The sequence below is a fragment of the Clinocottus analis genome, unplaced genomic scaffold, assembly GCF_023055335.1.
Source record: "Clinocottus analis isolate CAN_PGR_092001 unplaced genomic scaffold, fCliAna1.0.p SCAF_18, whole genome shotgun sequence".
Lineage (NCBI taxonomy): Eukaryota > Metazoa > Chordata > Actinopteri > Perciformes > Cottidae > Clinocottus > Clinocottus analis.
This window is the reverse complement of record NW_027175909.1, coordinates 17026375-17043393: the sequence shown is the minus strand read 5'-3', so window position 1 is coordinate 17043393 and position 17019 is coordinate 17026375. Positions and strand designations below refer to the sequence as shown.

The window sequence follows — 17019 nt, the reverse complement described above, 5'->3', positions numbered from 1 at the left end:
AGACTTACAAACTTCTTGTTGTGCACCAGGACGGTCTTCTCCTCGGTGTCCACGTTGAACTTGACCACGTCGCCGTCGCGATTGCGGTACAACAGCTCATTGCCTGCGAGGAAACGGGGAGAAAAAGAGCGTTTGACTGCAGATTTTGCGGGAAAGCGTCATTTTAAAAAGTCATCGACATCACACCAATCACACAAACATTGCCCGTTGCCTCCTTAACCGTGAGCAACTACTTGGCTGCTCACTTGATGTTTGTTCTGACGCGTTTGATTAAAGACAAAGTCCAGTGGTGAAAGTCCGTCGTGTTTATTCTTACCAAAAAACTAAATAATAACCTCATCGACAGAACTTAGTTGCCGGTACTCAAATCATAAAATAAACTATGAACAATGTTCTTTCTCTGTTGCAGCAATGTCCCATAAAACAGTCCAAAAAATTGTTTGCGTCCTCAAAATGAGCAGCACCTAGCCCAATGCCTCTCCTAATGATGTAGGCCTGACAGCAGCAGCAGTCGGCATTGCGCCCCCCAGTGGTGGGAGGTCCAACACACTCAAGACACGCAAAATGGCTCTTCCACTGCCCTTTCAAAATAAGACAAAAGCGTGGCAGAGAAAGGCACCAAAAGGACCTCAAATGGACGAATATGGTCGCAAACATGTTAACATGAGAGTGATAATTAATCTCCTCGTGTAGAAATCCTGTCAGATAGAGAGAGCAAAAGATCACGGATGTCCAATAAATACGTCAGGAGTGAAACCGTCTGGTTTCCTGAGCAGGAAGCAGTGCTCTGAATTAAAAGCCTGGTTTCAAAACAATCAATTAACCCTTCGGATATGTTAAATAACGGCACGCTTGATAGAAAAAGCATATCTTCAAAGTTAATGAAGTTATTATTGTTGAGCGTCGACGACATAATTAAGTTATAGTGGCTGCTTCTTCTTATCGCCTTTTTAATACAAAAGGCATATTACATTACGCTCGTTGGAGGGTTTTATGAATTAATAAGCTACCAATAAAAGAAGAATGCGTCACCATGCTTTGGTGGATTCAGATATAGAAGTCTGAGCAGTAACTTGGAGAATGATTGTGATCACAATTTTGGCTTCAGACTTTATTGGCTGCGATCATACAGCCTTGTTATGTGAAGGTCTTTCACATCAAGTCAAGCAGAGCCGTCCGGCCAGGAACAAGCCTTTGTTTAAAGTCGTGGGATCGACATCTGAAGAGAGTATTAAAGTTACTCAGATTTACAGATCAGCTCATAATGAATTGCATGTGTTCATATTACAGTAATAGGTCATTTACTGTGTATGTTCATGGTACCGATCTGGACTGTTCAAGCGCAAGAGAATCAATACTTTGAACCATTTTATGTTGACGCGAAGAGGAGACTCTGACTAATCCGCGTCCGCAACGCTTCCAATGCAAAAAGTTCAGGCCACTGGAGGGAAAAACCCTTGAAAGTACCATTTATTTCAAAGATGTATGAAAGTTCGTGCAGCCTTCTCGTCCATCAGGGAAGGATAAGTTTAATACGGCAACTGCCCCTCGTTCACCTTCAATCCATCTGTGCTCCAGAGTCTCACCGCTTTAGTGATCCATAGGCGCTCCAGCGCTCCATTCGGCGAGCTAATTACAACCCAGAGATTGTTATGCAGAGTGCTTTCTATCTGCTAGCACATCTAATTGTCCATTAGAGGTGACAAAATTACCATCACAATGGCTTTGATTCAGAGCGAACGTGCAGGGAACAGCGGTTTCAGACATTTTCACATCGGCGTAGCCAAAACGCCTCAATCGTCTCTCCTGGTTAGAAACCATCGGCATGGACTCCTCGTGGGAACGATCTACTCTTATATGGCGGACGAGGAGGCTTGAATGTGTAAAGAAAGAAAGGCGCGATGGCGACCAATTCGCGGTCCAAAGGATCGGCGGGGCTTCGTTCGCTCTGCTTTCACAGCCAGGCTCGAGTCTTCAGAGACCTGCATCTCTTTAAGGAATTGTCTTTATTCCTCACTGAATCGCTGATCTCCTTTATCCACACGCCCCAAGACACCTCAGACATACCTCAGATCTCGTGAATCCTTCCCATCGCTGCCCCTTTTTCTACGCCCTCCTGCTGCGTTCATCATTTTTAGACCTCATCCCCCCTCCTTCACCTCTACAACTCTTTGTTTTCTGCCCTTTCAAAGAACCCAGAGCCATCTATCCTTTCACAGTACCCAAGGCGGTATGTCTTCCCTTCAATCTATCTCCTTCTAGCGCTCTCTCTTTTTCTTTTCCCCTCTACTTTAGCTCGCTGTGCATTAGCCCAGGGCGCTGTTTTCTGCTCTGATCTATACCTTTTCCACGGCGGTATGTCTTATTAATACAGCCTCCAGCCCTGGGCACAGCCCTAACCCAGCCTCGCTCCAGGGAGGCAAAGGAGTACCAGGATGAGGGAGGAGGAGATACGAGGCGACACGATCGAGACAAAGAAGGAGAGAGAAAACACAAAATTGCATGTATCAACTACGTGGACTTTTCTATATTTATGGATCCGCCTTTTATCTGTGAAACTGACACTTTTATAGGTTGATTCTTGCTTATTACAATATAACCCTAGTTTTCATAGTCGTGGGCATCGAAATGATCTCATCAAAAATCTCCTTTCAGATCGGGAAACAAGGCAAAGTCATCACGGCAAGAAACATGAGCAGCACCGACGAAAGGCTGCGAAGAAGCCAAGCTTGGATTATGAATCTAGTTTGGGATGGAACATTTTCCCCGGGCGAGTACTTTTCCACTGTGACTTGTGCTCATGTGCATTGATCATATGACTCAGTAAAGACGGGGGAAGAGGCTGAATGGTGCAGATAGTGAACCAGAGAACGGTGGCCAGACACCGTCCTCTCGATGTCTCCGTGATGACTCATCCTCAACCTTTTGTTCTCTACTGTTTACACGCAGCCCGCCTCTATACGCGGCGTCTTCCTGCTTCAGACTGCACTCCTGTGATGATTGAACCTTTCTCTGTGCAGACAATAAACACTCCAAAGACTCCTTTTCTGGTTCCTCGCTCCAGCATTGTAGGACTCATTCGGGATTATTAAATACTTTTTCCCTCCACAAGCTTTGTCAAAAACAACAACAACAACGTTGACAGTGTAGAGAAGCAGATCTCGGTGGGTGTTACCTCGGGCTACATGCAGGTGTGATGATCTCCCCCGATGAGAAATGGTTTACTTTTTCTTTGGTAAAATCTCCCCCAAAAGAAAATCTAATTCACAATGGAAAGTTTGACAGGTAAGTTAGCCGGTGCGCCGCAACTGGAGACATTATAATTGTTGTTATTTCATCCATTTTAGGTTTGTTATGCTCATAACTCACTTTTACAGGATGAAAGGTAGTGTGGGTTGGTACAAAATGAGGGTGGGAAAAAAATATAAAAAGCAGATTTTAGAGCTTATGCGTGCAAGAAATAAAAAACATGCTTTCTTAATAATTTCAAGCTAACACAGGGTTATTTACATGAATAAATAAACCACTTAATATCATTTTAGTCTCAAATTGTACCAGATTATGCCCCCAATACATTCTTCGACTATGTTCTGCTGTTGCCTGGTGTCTTCTGCCTCATCAATGCTTCAACAGAGCCTTTTATGCCCCGTGTGCAACGCGACGGCTTAATTAGACTGACAGATCAGGGCCGAAAGACAAGCCGATGGGCTTCAACCACTTCAAGGAAACCCACTCCAGTTTCTCAAAGGGAAATTACCTCCTCTGGATGTAGACTGATTAAAACCCTCTCGGTCTAATGCATGGAAGTACAATCGGCTAATGGATTAATCCTTTATACATCAGAGTAATAATGGGAATAATACCTCAACGTCCTGAACCGCAAACCCTCACCTCTACATTATACATCTACGTGATTACAAAACACACACTTTGAATGAATGAATGAGTTTCTCTCGGCTTCGTCATTAGCTGTGAGGCGAGGCATCGACGCAGTGTCCAAGGTGCTCAACGCGAGGCTCGTAGCATCTATAGAGCCTCCACACGGACGTCAAGATGGCCGCTAGAGCTGGAACAACAACTACAGTATCGCTAATGACGGAGCGCCACAGCCGCTCATATTCACGTTTTTACGTTCTTTGTAGTCTTCGCAACTGGAGCCCTTCGTAAAATTCCCGATGCTGCAGGTCATTGGTCTGTTTTCAAGCGACACGAGGAACCGGGAAAGAATGACGTTGTCGGTCTGCGGCTAAACGAAAAGAAGTCTCCGTCGCGGTAATGCAGCCTTAAATCTTTGCCCCCCAGTCGGCTCTGATGTCATGTGAAATATAGGTTCATGAAACAAATCAATAGCAGCTCTAATTAAAAAGCTCCCCCTTGTATATTTTAGTAATTTAGTTTCATTCGTATAGATTGTTGTTGAAAGGGAACTCCGTATAATACTGTGTGTGCGTTTTGCTGCACAACGCCACAACACGGGAATTACATGTTTGAGCAACTTGAGAAATGGGCTTGAACCTTCTGACAAGCCCTGAAACCACCCAGAGCCTCCAGCAACCTGCCTGCCGCTCGCTTTTCTGTTCATCAGGGATGTCAATCGGCTAAATCTTCCGGCCGGTTCCATTACTCGCTGCCCCGCCTGTGAGTAATCCGCCATTAAGGTAGAAAAACTCGGCACACTGAAGATCCGGTTATGTTTCACGCCGCTTCCCTCCCTCAAATATAGATCATGTTTTTCTCTCTCTGGTTATTTGGTTCATTCAGACGCTCAGCGCCTCGGGGCACCCAGCTAAATTCTGATCCTGATAAAAAAGAGCAAAGCATTGACACGCCGGCACCTCCATCACACGTCTGCTGCACGGCACCCGTCTCTTTACGCCCTCCACATCAGAGTACCGGTTTCATGTGAATGACTGAAATATCTTTCTCCGAATGTAAAAAGACCGCAACCGCGATCACGTCTGCAGAGCTCAACATGACTCAGAATTTGCAGATAAAACCTCCTTTGAAGCGAAGCCATGCACACAGGTCAGCTCCATCGGCGCTGAAACCACTTCTTTTTCTTTTTTCATATTGCCTTCTTGGATTTCAAGTGCAGGACAACAGAAAGCACGATGATGTATTGCCTCTTGAGCAGGCGCGAGCAACGCAGAGTGCCGGCCACGGACACACAGAGTCCAGGGTTAGATCACGCTGTGAGGCCCTTGGGCACGATGCTGAACGGCTCTGGAGGGCTCCGGGGGCCCGCTGCCTTTTCAGAAATTTGTATTTGAATGCATGAATGTAGTGCAAAATGAAGAGGCTGTATCTACGAAGAACATTGGACCCTTAAACCCTCTGAAGCGAGTGCTTTGTCCAGTCAGGTGTCCGTCGACGGAGCTGAGATTGTTCTGCAATTCTTCAACTCTTTGCTCATGCGGACGAACTGTTTTGGAGCTTGAAAGTGGTTTAGCGAAAGGTCCTCGGTTCACAAAAGCTTGTGTAATATACACAACAATGTTGTGCTCGTGTAAACAGTCTGATTATGAACGCATAAATGTGTGAACGGAGATGAGAAAATAGTCAGACGGCAACAGACGGAGCGGCGGGCGAGAAGGGCGACAGGTTGCTGTGAAGGTCCTTCATCCAGCCATGACGGACGGAGCAGGAACAGCTGCACAATGATGTCAGAATAATTAGTAAAAATACAAAAAACAGAAGCATCAACATGCCGTGATACCGTCACGGGCCCATGGACCTGTTCACCGTCAGCTTTTAGGCCCCTTAGCGCCCAATGGAGGTCGTTTTTCCTTCTGTACATCTTGTTCCTCGTGTTCAAGTAGTCGTATGAAGCCCAAACGACTTCTAGTACTTGTGTTGTTTCACAGGATTGTTTTTAAAGAATACTTTTACACCAAATGTTGATCATAACTGTGAACATCCAGCATGATTATGAGCAAGATTTCTCAAAAACTTCTCTTCGAGCGGCCACCGAGTGTTTAAATCAGTTTGGTTCAGGGCCTTAACAACAGCCCACATGCTAATGAGGCACCTTTTAGGAAAGATTAGGACCTTAAGGATCTGAATCTGCAACAAATAATCACAATAAAACAAAGCATTGGCTTGTTGGGAAGAAGTTTCAGTCAACAAAACAGCATGATTATTAGCAAGATTTGCCAAAATCCCTCCGAGCGGTCCCTGAGTTTTTCCATCTCCGTGGTTCAGAGCCTTAACAACAGCCCACATACTAATAACACACTTTTTTTGTAAAGGTGAGGACCCAAAGAATCTGAATCCCGGCACAACAAAGCTTTAAAGTCACAGCAAAAAACTGGATAAGCCAGAAAAATGAGTTCCTTCATCTGCTCTTCCGGATCGGCCGCTGACGACATCACGACCATCCGATCGCGCTTTGAAATGAGTCACGACCTCAAGATGGAGGCGCACCTGTCGCCAGACCATAACCCGATGAGTCTATTACCCCGAGAAGCAGCGGAGTCGATCATTTGCTCAACACTAAGCCCTCACCTCGCTCATTTCACTCTGTTCCCTCCCGAGATGAGTCCCAAGGGAGCGCAAGAGTTCTCAGGAAACCGTCCGTCAAGCTGCTGAAAACCCCCGTGTGCCTTTATTTTTTAATAACCTGTAACCTCAATTTGCGATTAATCGTTAAGTCATCGCTGATGTGACTCACTGCCAGGTGATCATGTTCTCCTCGTGAATCCACAACCTCCTTCGATACTCGATTCACCACACGTGCCCTCGCTCCGTCCTCTCTCGGAGCGCATTAGTGGAGCTGATGCGCTTCCTTGTGCTTGAACGCTTCACTTTAAATAAAAAAAAGACCCGCTGCGGCTCATAAAGCGAGTGCCATCCTCAGGGAAGCTATCGCCCACCAAACAACAATACAAACAACAATCAACCACACATTAGACACCACAGCGGTGATCAGACTCCAGTTTCACCAACATAAAACACAATCTGAGTGTAATTACAGAAGCTCTCCGAGGTGACGCCTCTCACCGGTGAAGTAATTCCACGTTTGAGGGATTTGTAACAAATCATTCATAATTCCCAAACAAACGGAAAGAAACAACAGTTCCCAGCTGCGAGGTGTGTCTGCACAAGCTCACCAGAGTATAAAATACATGTGGAAATGTACAAATATACATCCTACAGGACAGACGCTCACATCACACCTCATGATAGAAGTTGTGGCCTTTACTCACTGTTGCACTGAAATGCTCCTTTTACTAGATTTAGAGTGAAATAAAAGCATATTTAGTTTATCTTAATTGAATATACCTCTTTAATTTCTTAATATTTTCTTTTTGGTTTACTTATCTCAACTAAGAGGATCCAGGTTGAGTGTGCATCTCTGCGTCTGTCCGCGGCTAATCGCACATTATATTTTTGGTGACTTGTCTCTACTCGTCCTGTCCGACACCATTAAACATGACATTTCATGACAGAGACCAGGCCAGTTGATTGGTATTAGAGGAACAGCATTAAGTCGGTTTAAGTCCTTTTTATCAGATCGATCTCAGTTTGTTTATAAACGATAAAAAGCCTCAATGACCACTGACGGTCGTTTTGGCGTTCCACAAGGTTCTGTACTTGGACCAATTGTATTTACCTTGTATCTGCTTCCTTTGGGCAATATCATTAGAAAACATTCAATACATTTTCACTGCTATGCCGATGATACTCAATTATATCTATCGATTAAGCCAGATGAAATCCACCAGGTTGCTAAACTTCAGGCGTGTCTTAAAGACATAAAGATCGAGGTGACCTGTAACTTTCTGCTGCTGAACTCTGATCAGACCGAAGTTATTTTACTCGGCCCAGAACTATTATCAATTATCCTGTGATGTAGTTTCTCTGGATGGTATGGCTTTGGCATCCACCACCACCGTGAGGAATCTTGGAGTTTTATTTGAACGATTATTCCTTAAACCATGTGGATTCTTAATAAATAAATAAATAAATGGATGCGTTTGTAGAACCGCTGGAACAAAACGATCCAGCGGCCTCTCGCTGTGCCGGGACGCTCGCCGCCTTTCCGCTGCGTTACACAAACACGGCTAAGCTAGGAATCCTCCGTGATGAGCCCGCTGAAGTGAATTCAAAGGAGTGTAAGTCAATTTCACGGCTTGGACGTGATGCCATGTGCAGTCGGCGGTACGGGGATGTGGATCGCAGACTCGCTGGACACCGCAGCGGAGACGCGTCTGTCTAAACACTGAAATCATGCATTTAACACCTGAACAACACAGACGCTCTGCTAATAGAACTGGGAATCCACAAATACATCACAAACAAGGACCGAGGATAACACATTTTGCACTACTTGCAGCAGCTGTAGGGAGGACAAAACACCCTTTTGTGTGTCTTTGTGCAAGCATGTGTCTGTTTCTCTGAGTGTGTGTGGTGCACTTGAGTTGTTAATTAACACCGTCTCTGTCTTCCTTCCTCTCTGCAGGGGGAAGCAGACAACACAGTTGATGCTTTCCAGGAAGGTTTGCTTGTTACAGTAATGTGAGACTGAGCTGGCAGGCTGCAGGACATCGCTAAGAGCAATGAAACACCACGGCCGCTGAAACAGAAGGAAACAACGGGCAGGAGATGAAAGGAATAGTGGGCAGGAATATTGCAATTAAAAAGACTGTTATCCCGCAGTAAACACCACACACGCCAACGAGCAGAATCACTTTAATTAGTTATAGTTCGGAGACAAAAACAAGGTGAAGTCCTGGGATTCAAAGCATGCAGGTGTTGCACGTGACGGAGTGTCACGCCGGTACTTTAAACACTCGCAGCCAGTTGAGACCTCCGGCTAGTTTATAACCCTGCAGCATCAGCAGCAAATGCCCTGAAAAGCCACGTTTCCTGTTTTGGCCCTTTGACCCGACAACTGCAGCGACCTCCCCGGCGTTCTTGAGCCTGAGCCGTGGCTCTTAAAGAGACAGTGTCCGCTTAGCATTTAGTGTGATGCATTGGTGTAACACAAAGGATTAAGGTGCATGTTAAGTCCAGCTAAAAGTGGAAACCTGCTGTTCCAAATGTGTACCTGCGCTTAATATATACGACGCAAAGGACTGTGGGACATCCTCAGAGAAATGGAGGATTCTTGTAGAAGTGAATGTCTGTGGAAAGGTTTGTGTTAACTAGTTGTAAAAGTATGTAAGAGTTGAGCTGGATTTATTTGTTTGGAAAGTTATTGTATTCGCTTTGTTTTGTCTTTTGTTGCTGGTATGAATGTCGCTAGTAGCTAGCTAATGCTAACGTGACGCCGTCATTTTAGGCAGAGCCTGCGCTGCCAGAAGACATCCTCCAGTGGTTACATTGGCAGAAATGGAATATAACGTTCATAAATACACTTTCTTATATCTACATATCCTCTTGTAGTTCTCCTTCACGCTTGGATGAGTTTCGGCGGATTTTAATCCGCAGAAGCTGCCGAATTTTACACACTGGCCCTTTAAGAAGTTACGGATACAAATAGCCGGGACCATTTTGCAGTAAAATCCAGAGCTGAGACGCCAAAACGAGTGGAATTTACTTACTATTGAAGTTGTGATCAGAAGCTTTTTCGGAGAGTTCTGCACCGTGAGGAAGCCGTGCCGTCGCTTCTTTGTGAAAGGAAGCAACACAATAACGAGGACGAGAGTCGCACAAAAAGTACGAATCATTGTCTCTGTGTCACCGGGAGAAAGGAAGTATTCTAATTTTGGCACGTTTCTTAAAGTCAGACCAAACACGACTGAAATAGGCTGTTTTCCAGTTTTGCTTTCTCAAAACTTGGATCAAAAGAAGACGTTCAACTCTTCGGGTGTCGCTTGACGTGAGGGAGCTGAGAGACGCCGTGAAGCAGACGCGTGATTTGGAAAATCTCGGCTCTGCATCAGAGGCCTTCTTTCCACTCCTCCCTGGGAATTAAAACACTGAACATCAGCACATGGTGACAGCTTGATCCTATCAAAGGACTCGTCGTCGTCGCACCGCTCCTCCTGCTTTAAAAGAGACGACAAAATGGGAAGTTTGCGCGAGGACATTTCAGCGGATTAGGCGGCGCTCGCGCTCGCTTGTAGAACTGGGCCATCTCCCTAAAAAGGAGGACGCGTGCACCTGCTGCTTCCTGTAATGTTCCCGCCGCTTTACTAAAAGCTGATTGTCTCCGACGCCGAACGAACGCCATAAAAAGAGAAAGAGTGCGCGGGCTAATTTGCCACGTCTCATTGGTGAGAAAAAGATCAACTGCAGTCCATTAACAAACAGCATTCATTACTCATGTTGTGTCACAGGAGCACAGCTATGAAAAGTCAATAAGGGAGAGAGAGACTCCTGGCTAATCATCTCCAAAGTGACTGCTTTACATACACATTAGAGATTAGGTGGAGAAGAGGGTTGTGCATCATTCGGAAACAAGGCAATTCCGACACACACACACACACACGCTGACAAAGCAAACATCACGAGGCTTCACTCTTATCTAAATGACATTCACAAGTCCCCCGTTTGAAGGCGGTCCCACGATCGGTCAACTTGCTTTACAGATGCCCCCCTTCACCGTGTTTAACAAACATGGACGAGACAAGAGGACCGTGGACGTTCAAACGGGGGAGCAGATGCTTTCCGGCGTCCCGCGGGGGCCGGCTTCACCTTGGCGGTGCGAGAATGATGTCGACAACGAAATAGTACAAAAAAAACCCATATGCATATGTGAGATATCAGCGGCGTGCAATTACCGAAATGGGGAGACTTGTAGCGCCGGCCTCAGGACATGATGCGACTACTGATGCAGAGCGCATGGCGAAGGAGTGTGTGCAGATGGTTTCGCATGATTATTTTGTGTTGCTTCGTCTCGTACCGGCTATGGGAACACTGCACCCTCAAGTTAATGACCGGGATCTGAGAACAAGAAACAAGCAGTCAGACGTGGTGGCAAACAAGCCGGACTCATGTATGGGGATGATCCCCATGACCTCCAGGCGCCGAGGCAGGCGCCTTTAATGATGGAGATGAAACCATTGGTGTTCTGTGGTCAGTAAATCACCTAAATGCGCCCGTGACTCTAAACACACTGCGCTCTGTTTGAGGCCAGCTGGCCGCTGCATCAAAGCACTTACAGCAAGCAGCTGACATCATTATAATCAGCTTGCAGAGACGAACCAGTGGCTACTTTGTAACCCGCGGTGGGGCCTCGCATTAAGCATTACTTTAACCCGAGAACACTAACGCACAAAACACTCATCAAAATATATTAAAATACAACAATACAAGGCTAATTAAAGTACTCCTCTTCTATTTTACCCAAAAGAACGTCTCACAAAAAACAATTGCTACAAGGAAACCCTGAAAAAAAATGCTCAAAATAGGGTGAAATATTAGGGAACCGTCAATGAAGCATGTTAAAAATATAAATAATGGAGCTATGAACTGATTCATTGGTCCACACGTTCCTGGGACATGTGAGTCTTGTTCTGTGAAGGAAAAGTCTCCTTCAGTGGCAAAACACACCTGGAATGTCTTCACCCTCTGTCACTGACGTTGGGTAAAAATCAGCCGAACATGTTAAAAAAAAAACAGGGATTGGAGCAAATAAACACGCCCACCTTCAAGAAGACACGCCTTCCTTTAATAAGACACGCCCACCTTTAATAAGACACGCCTTCCTTCAATAAGACACGCCCACCTTTAATAAGACACTGAAATCCAAATTCTGGCAAAATACTGGCCCTTTAATAACAATATGATTGCTTCTTTCTTTCTCCGATTGTTAATTACATTATATGTTTGTATGTATAAGTAACTTAACAAGTACAATATTATCAAACTGCTAAAATAGAACCTGTGTTTTATGCCAGATTGACCTTTAGAGTCATGATCCATTGGCTTTGCAGAGAGGGATGACAGTCCCTGCAACCAGCGCGAGGACCCGCTGAAGAGCACCTAATAATAGTGTAATAATAATAAAAGTTAATGCTGTTGGCGAAAGACATGAGGAAGCAATTTCTCCAGGTAAAAATAGCCAATATATGATCATTAAGGACTCTCTAGGTTATATTCAGTCTGTCTCCAGGGGAAGTGAGTGATAGGTGGAGACAGACGGGGGAAGGGGAAAAATAAAACTGGGCTAAATTAGGTTTAAAAAAAAAAAAAAATTCAATTTCAGTCCCCAACCAACCATTACTGCAAATCCTGCAGACAGCCCAGAGCATGCAGGTCGGTCTGGTAGAAACGACACACTAACGAAGTCAAAATGATCAGCTGGTGCATCGCGCCCCCTCCCTTGTAAAACCAACCTATTTATAGGCCCTTTCCTCGAAAATTGGATACCCAAACTAAAAAGTGTGTATCTCTGCAGCCACGAGGCTGTTTGAATGTGTGTTATGATGTGAGATTCAGATGTGTAAATATCAGTTTACATGTTTCTGGTTAAGAGGAAATGAAGATGACACAGAAAGAAAGGAAAAGGTTTCAGGTCCAACTATAAAAAAATGACATGAACATTCAGGCGAGGTCTCATTGGGTCCGTTGGGGTCCATTGGCGTCCATTGGGGCTATTTGAATGCTATTTGAATTTTCTCATGTACCAAACCATATATTTCACTTTTATATTACTTATGGTGTTCAATACATCCAAATACAGCAGTTTTGGGCTTTTTTCTTTTCATAAAACAAGCTATGATTTACAGTTTTATATAATAATCACTCAGTCTTCGCTTCCCTGGCGGGGGATTGGTTTTTAAAATGAATGATACACTAAAAATACCTCCAGATCAAGGGTTGAGCTGTCAACAGCACAAAAAGGGAGGAGATGAAAGAGCGGACTGTTTTCTAAAGACAAGTCCTGTTTCACGCCGTGTTTATGACAAAGCACCTTCTCTCTTCTCTTGAGCGTCTAATAAAACAGCTTTAGGTTAAAAAAAGGGAATATTTCCAGTAGAAAAAACCACACAATTCATGATAATGATCTTCATACAATTCAACCGCTAACAGAAATATCTGCTCCCTTCCGGTTCCCAGCTTTGTGCTGATAACAAAACAGATGCTACCCTTCCAGATGTGCACCGCCACGCGCGATTGATTTGTTTGCAACTTTTTTTGTCGAGTCGCAGATTGTGACGCCGATAGTTCGGCCACGCGAGAGGCGTCTCGTCCTGCGGCGCACACGGGGCCCCGGGAGCGGAAAAAACACCCTGAAATCAAACCGTCGGCCGCCGACTAATTCGACAAGTATGGGGTTTCCAGCTTTCTAATCACAGTCGATAACAGAGGGGGGAAGGTTTTGCAATTTCAGGATATGAGCTCGAACAGCTGTGCCGCTTCCAAAACCATCTGAGGAGGCTGTGATTGGAGGAGACGGCTATGTTGAGACGAGCCCCGCCTCATTAATCCGTCAGCTGGGACGGATCCCTCGCATCTCGGCGCTGGGATCGGTCTATTCGATGACGCTGTTTTGTTTTTTTTACCTTGATGGAAAATAAAGCGTATCATTTTTGTCTCATTGGCTCCCTGCGGTGCTGTCAGTGTTCATACCGTCACAGCCTCGCTGGTAAATAACCCCCCAAAAAAACAAGCGCTTTAAATTGGATGTGATGGATTGTAACAATAGCAGCGTCAACACACTGTCATTGATCACAGGACAACAAAAAATGAGGACTTTGGATGCAGGTAATTGGGTAGTTATTGAAGCATATGGAATAAATCGTTGGGCATAATGTCAGACAGCAAGGACACAAACACACATACAGAAACACACAATTTTGCACAGAAAGGGGTAAAAGAGACAAATAACATGTTTTTGTTCTCTGTTATGAAGATAATAAAGAAGAAGTCCCTGAATGAGACTTCTTCCAGCAAGAAACATCTTTGTCAGACACACACTGCAAACACACGTCCAGTGGACGCACATTGACAGTTTGCATTGCGACGTGTTTTTAATTGGTCCTCAATACTGAACCTTTTTTTTTAAATTCTCTATGAAGGTAGATTTGCTCTGAAAAAAAATTTCTCTGAACATAAAATTTCTCTCCCAGAAAAGTTTTCGCTAAAAAAAAAATTCTCTCCCCCAAAAATTTTCTGTGAAATTTTTTTTTCTCAGAAAAAAAAATTCTCTGAAAAAAAATTTGGGGGGGAAAAAAAATGTTCTCTGAAAAAAAAATTATCTGAAAAAAAAATTTCGCGGAAAATTTTTTTTCTCTGAAAAAAAAAATCCTCTCAAAAAAATACATTCTCAAAAGAATTTTTTTTTTTTGAGCAATTTTTTTTTGGAGTGAATTTTTTTTTAGAGCAAATTTTTTTTGAGTGCATTTTTTTTGAGAGAGTGTTTTTTTTAAGAAATATGTATTTTTTTAAAGCAAATTTTTGTTTTGAGAGCATTTTTTTTAGAGCGTTTTTTTTGGAGAGCAAATGCATTTTTTGGAGAGCAAGTATGTACAATTTCACCTTTTCTTTGCCAACAGATGAGAACATGTCTGTCTCTCGTGTTAAAATCCATCCAGACCGTTGCATACAAAGGGATCACTTACTGCTTATCCACTTGGCGTTGGGGTCGTGAACCTTGAACTCTTTTCTGAAGAGGTCTGCAACCGTCACCTTTTTCTTGAGGGCCAGGTGGTCGTCTTCACCTGCAGAGGAACAAACTCAGGGTTAACGCTCACGAGAACAGAACTGAGCGTCTCCTTGTCGCAACAAAAGGTACAGAAAACTACATAACATCACTTTTATGTCATGTATAAGGTCCTCTTGACACTGTTTTTTAAATGTATTTTTATCAGCAACTTTTTTCTGCAGACTTTAAGAATAAAAACCGTAGCTGAACTACTGAAGTGAAATAACAAAGTGGAGCGTTTCCATCGCTCCCACAGGGCTCTGATCAAGACTAGTGGCTTCTGATCATCAGGCCAGACGAGCATGAGTAAAGCAGATGCCTCCCGCAATCCATTTCAGCTTAATTTCATCCATCAATGCTCATCATATCCTCTGCTGCGACATGATGTGACTCATTTCACCTCCAGATAAATGGCGGGAGGGTAACAAAATAAGCTACCAGGAACTGTTTTGTATCTTGCAAGAGCATTCCAAGCCTAAGTTTCAGTGCAGCATCTAAAAGTCTCCTGCACAGGTACATACTGACGAGACATGGCAGGTGACGGACACATCGGTTGGTGAGAGGATCAAAGCTGTGATGTATTAGCGACAGGACTATCTTCCTAGTGGTGATGTTTAATACCTCTGCTGAACCCGCCTGCGTCTGCGCTGCAGCTGTCATTCTTTTGGCTGCAACATCGGAAATGTTTGTTCTTTTGTGTAGAAACTAATTGCTTAATGGTATTGCTTAATGGTACTTGTGTCTTCAAACCGAGCCAAGTTTTAGCCATTTTCTTTTCTAGAAATGGGTTTTAAAAAGAACAAATGCAGGTATCGTCTGCTTATTTCAGTTGAAACCATGAAAGTGTTACGTACTGCCCCGTCATCTAGTATCACAATGCAACCACTATTACTGCAATCGGTACCAGCAACAAATACATCAATCAGTCTTTCAAATTAAAATATACCTTTAAGAATTACAGCATAGTGATATAAATTACTGGAAGAGGTAAAAAACTGAGTTTCTCCCTTTTGTTCGTGATGTTTTGTGATAATTTTACGATCAGTAACAAACACATTGGGAGAGAAGTTATGCAGCAGTTATACAAAAAGTGGCCCAGAAAGAGGTTGAAAAATGAGCAGGAATAAAAGAGAAACTTTCCTCTTTCCAGGGCTGAAAAGCCCGATGCGGCATTAAGTGACACTTTACACGTTGTCTATTGAAACCCGAAATAATGAAAATGCTTTTAGGTGCATTGACGGTCCATAAGGTGGGATGTTTTTTTTGATTGTTCAGTGAGAGCGAAACCTCTAGAAACCGAATAATCAAAAAGACCATACGGACGTTTAGCAATTTTAAACCGACAATGAAATATAATTACGTACACTTTACATCGCGGCAGACCATTTTAATAAAAATACCGTGCCGCACTCTAGAAACTCAGACGAGTAAAAGCTTTTGCTTTTACCACGGAGCCAGTGGATTCCCGTCATGTAGGTCAGGCATTGTGTCGACTATCTGTGGAGACATGACGCGTGCTTTACCTTTTATAATGTGCTGATATCAGCTGGGAACACTTTATTCACATCTGCATTAAAGACAAACAATAAGCAAGCGCACAATGTGAATTTCAAAGCTTTTTTTTTGCATTAAAAATAATGATGTTCGGCAGATAAATAAATGCTCTCGGATGCTGAAGCTTCTTACGTAGCATGAAATGACTTGTGCTTACTAATCATGCAGTCATATCAACGGTTTTATCCATAGATGGAAAACTAACACTTGGATGTGTCAAGGATTACATACCATACATTAGACGCAAGCTACATTTTACTTCACTGAATCAAAGTCAACCTTTGCAGAGATTCTGTTCACATATTGTACTCTTTTATAGTAGAAGAGAAAGCGTCACTATGCGTCTTTGAAAGAGCAGATTCATCCTGAGAGTCTTTTCTATTTAAATAAACCATCTATCATCAACCAATGTACTGCTATATAAACGTCTTAACAAGTCTCACGTGTCTTCTGTATATTATACCTTTTGAAAACATTAAAATAGCCCTTGTGGTGGAGGAGATAACCCAGGTTTAGTATGGGAATAAAAACCATTCGCAATTAAACAAAGTGGAAAAGGAACATTAATCACACTGCTATGATTTGATGTGGGGTTCAGGCAACAAACCTGCTTGGTTATTTTTAACACAAACATCTTAGTTACAGAAGTGGCGCTAATTCAGTTACAGAAGTTACGCAACACATTCTGGTTTCACACAGGACGTGAACAGCAACCTCCTGGGTGAAAGTCTTTTTTATTTAATTTTTCCAGGCATACAACACTACATCCTCCCTACGCAGACTTTGTTCCTCTTTATATGTCACCTTTATGCTCACGATTACACAGGTAGGTTTAATGGAAAGTGCACTATTATTCTTACGTTAGCTAA

The 17019-nt window shown here is 43.6% G+C and overlaps 1 protein-coding gene across 4 annotated transcripts in view; it reads right to left on the bottom strand.

The window, feature by feature from the left end:
• The window catches only part of LOC137788574 (A-type potassium channel modulatory protein DPP6-like), a 170496-nt gene that overhangs the window by 29043 nt on the left and 124434 nt on the right, over nucleotides 1-17019 (bottom strand). For all 4 annotated transcript variants that reach the window (XM_068581438.1, XM_068581441.1, XM_068581437.1 and 1 more), the window contains 2 exons: nucleotides 14514-14612; nucleotides 9-103 (listed from right to left, as the gene is read on the bottom strand). In XM_068581438.1, coding sequence (XP_068437539.1) covers nucleotides 9-103; nucleotides 14514-14612 — 194 coding nt within the window. The remainder of the gene's footprint in view (nucleotides 1-8; nucleotides 104-14513; nucleotides 14613-17019) is intronic.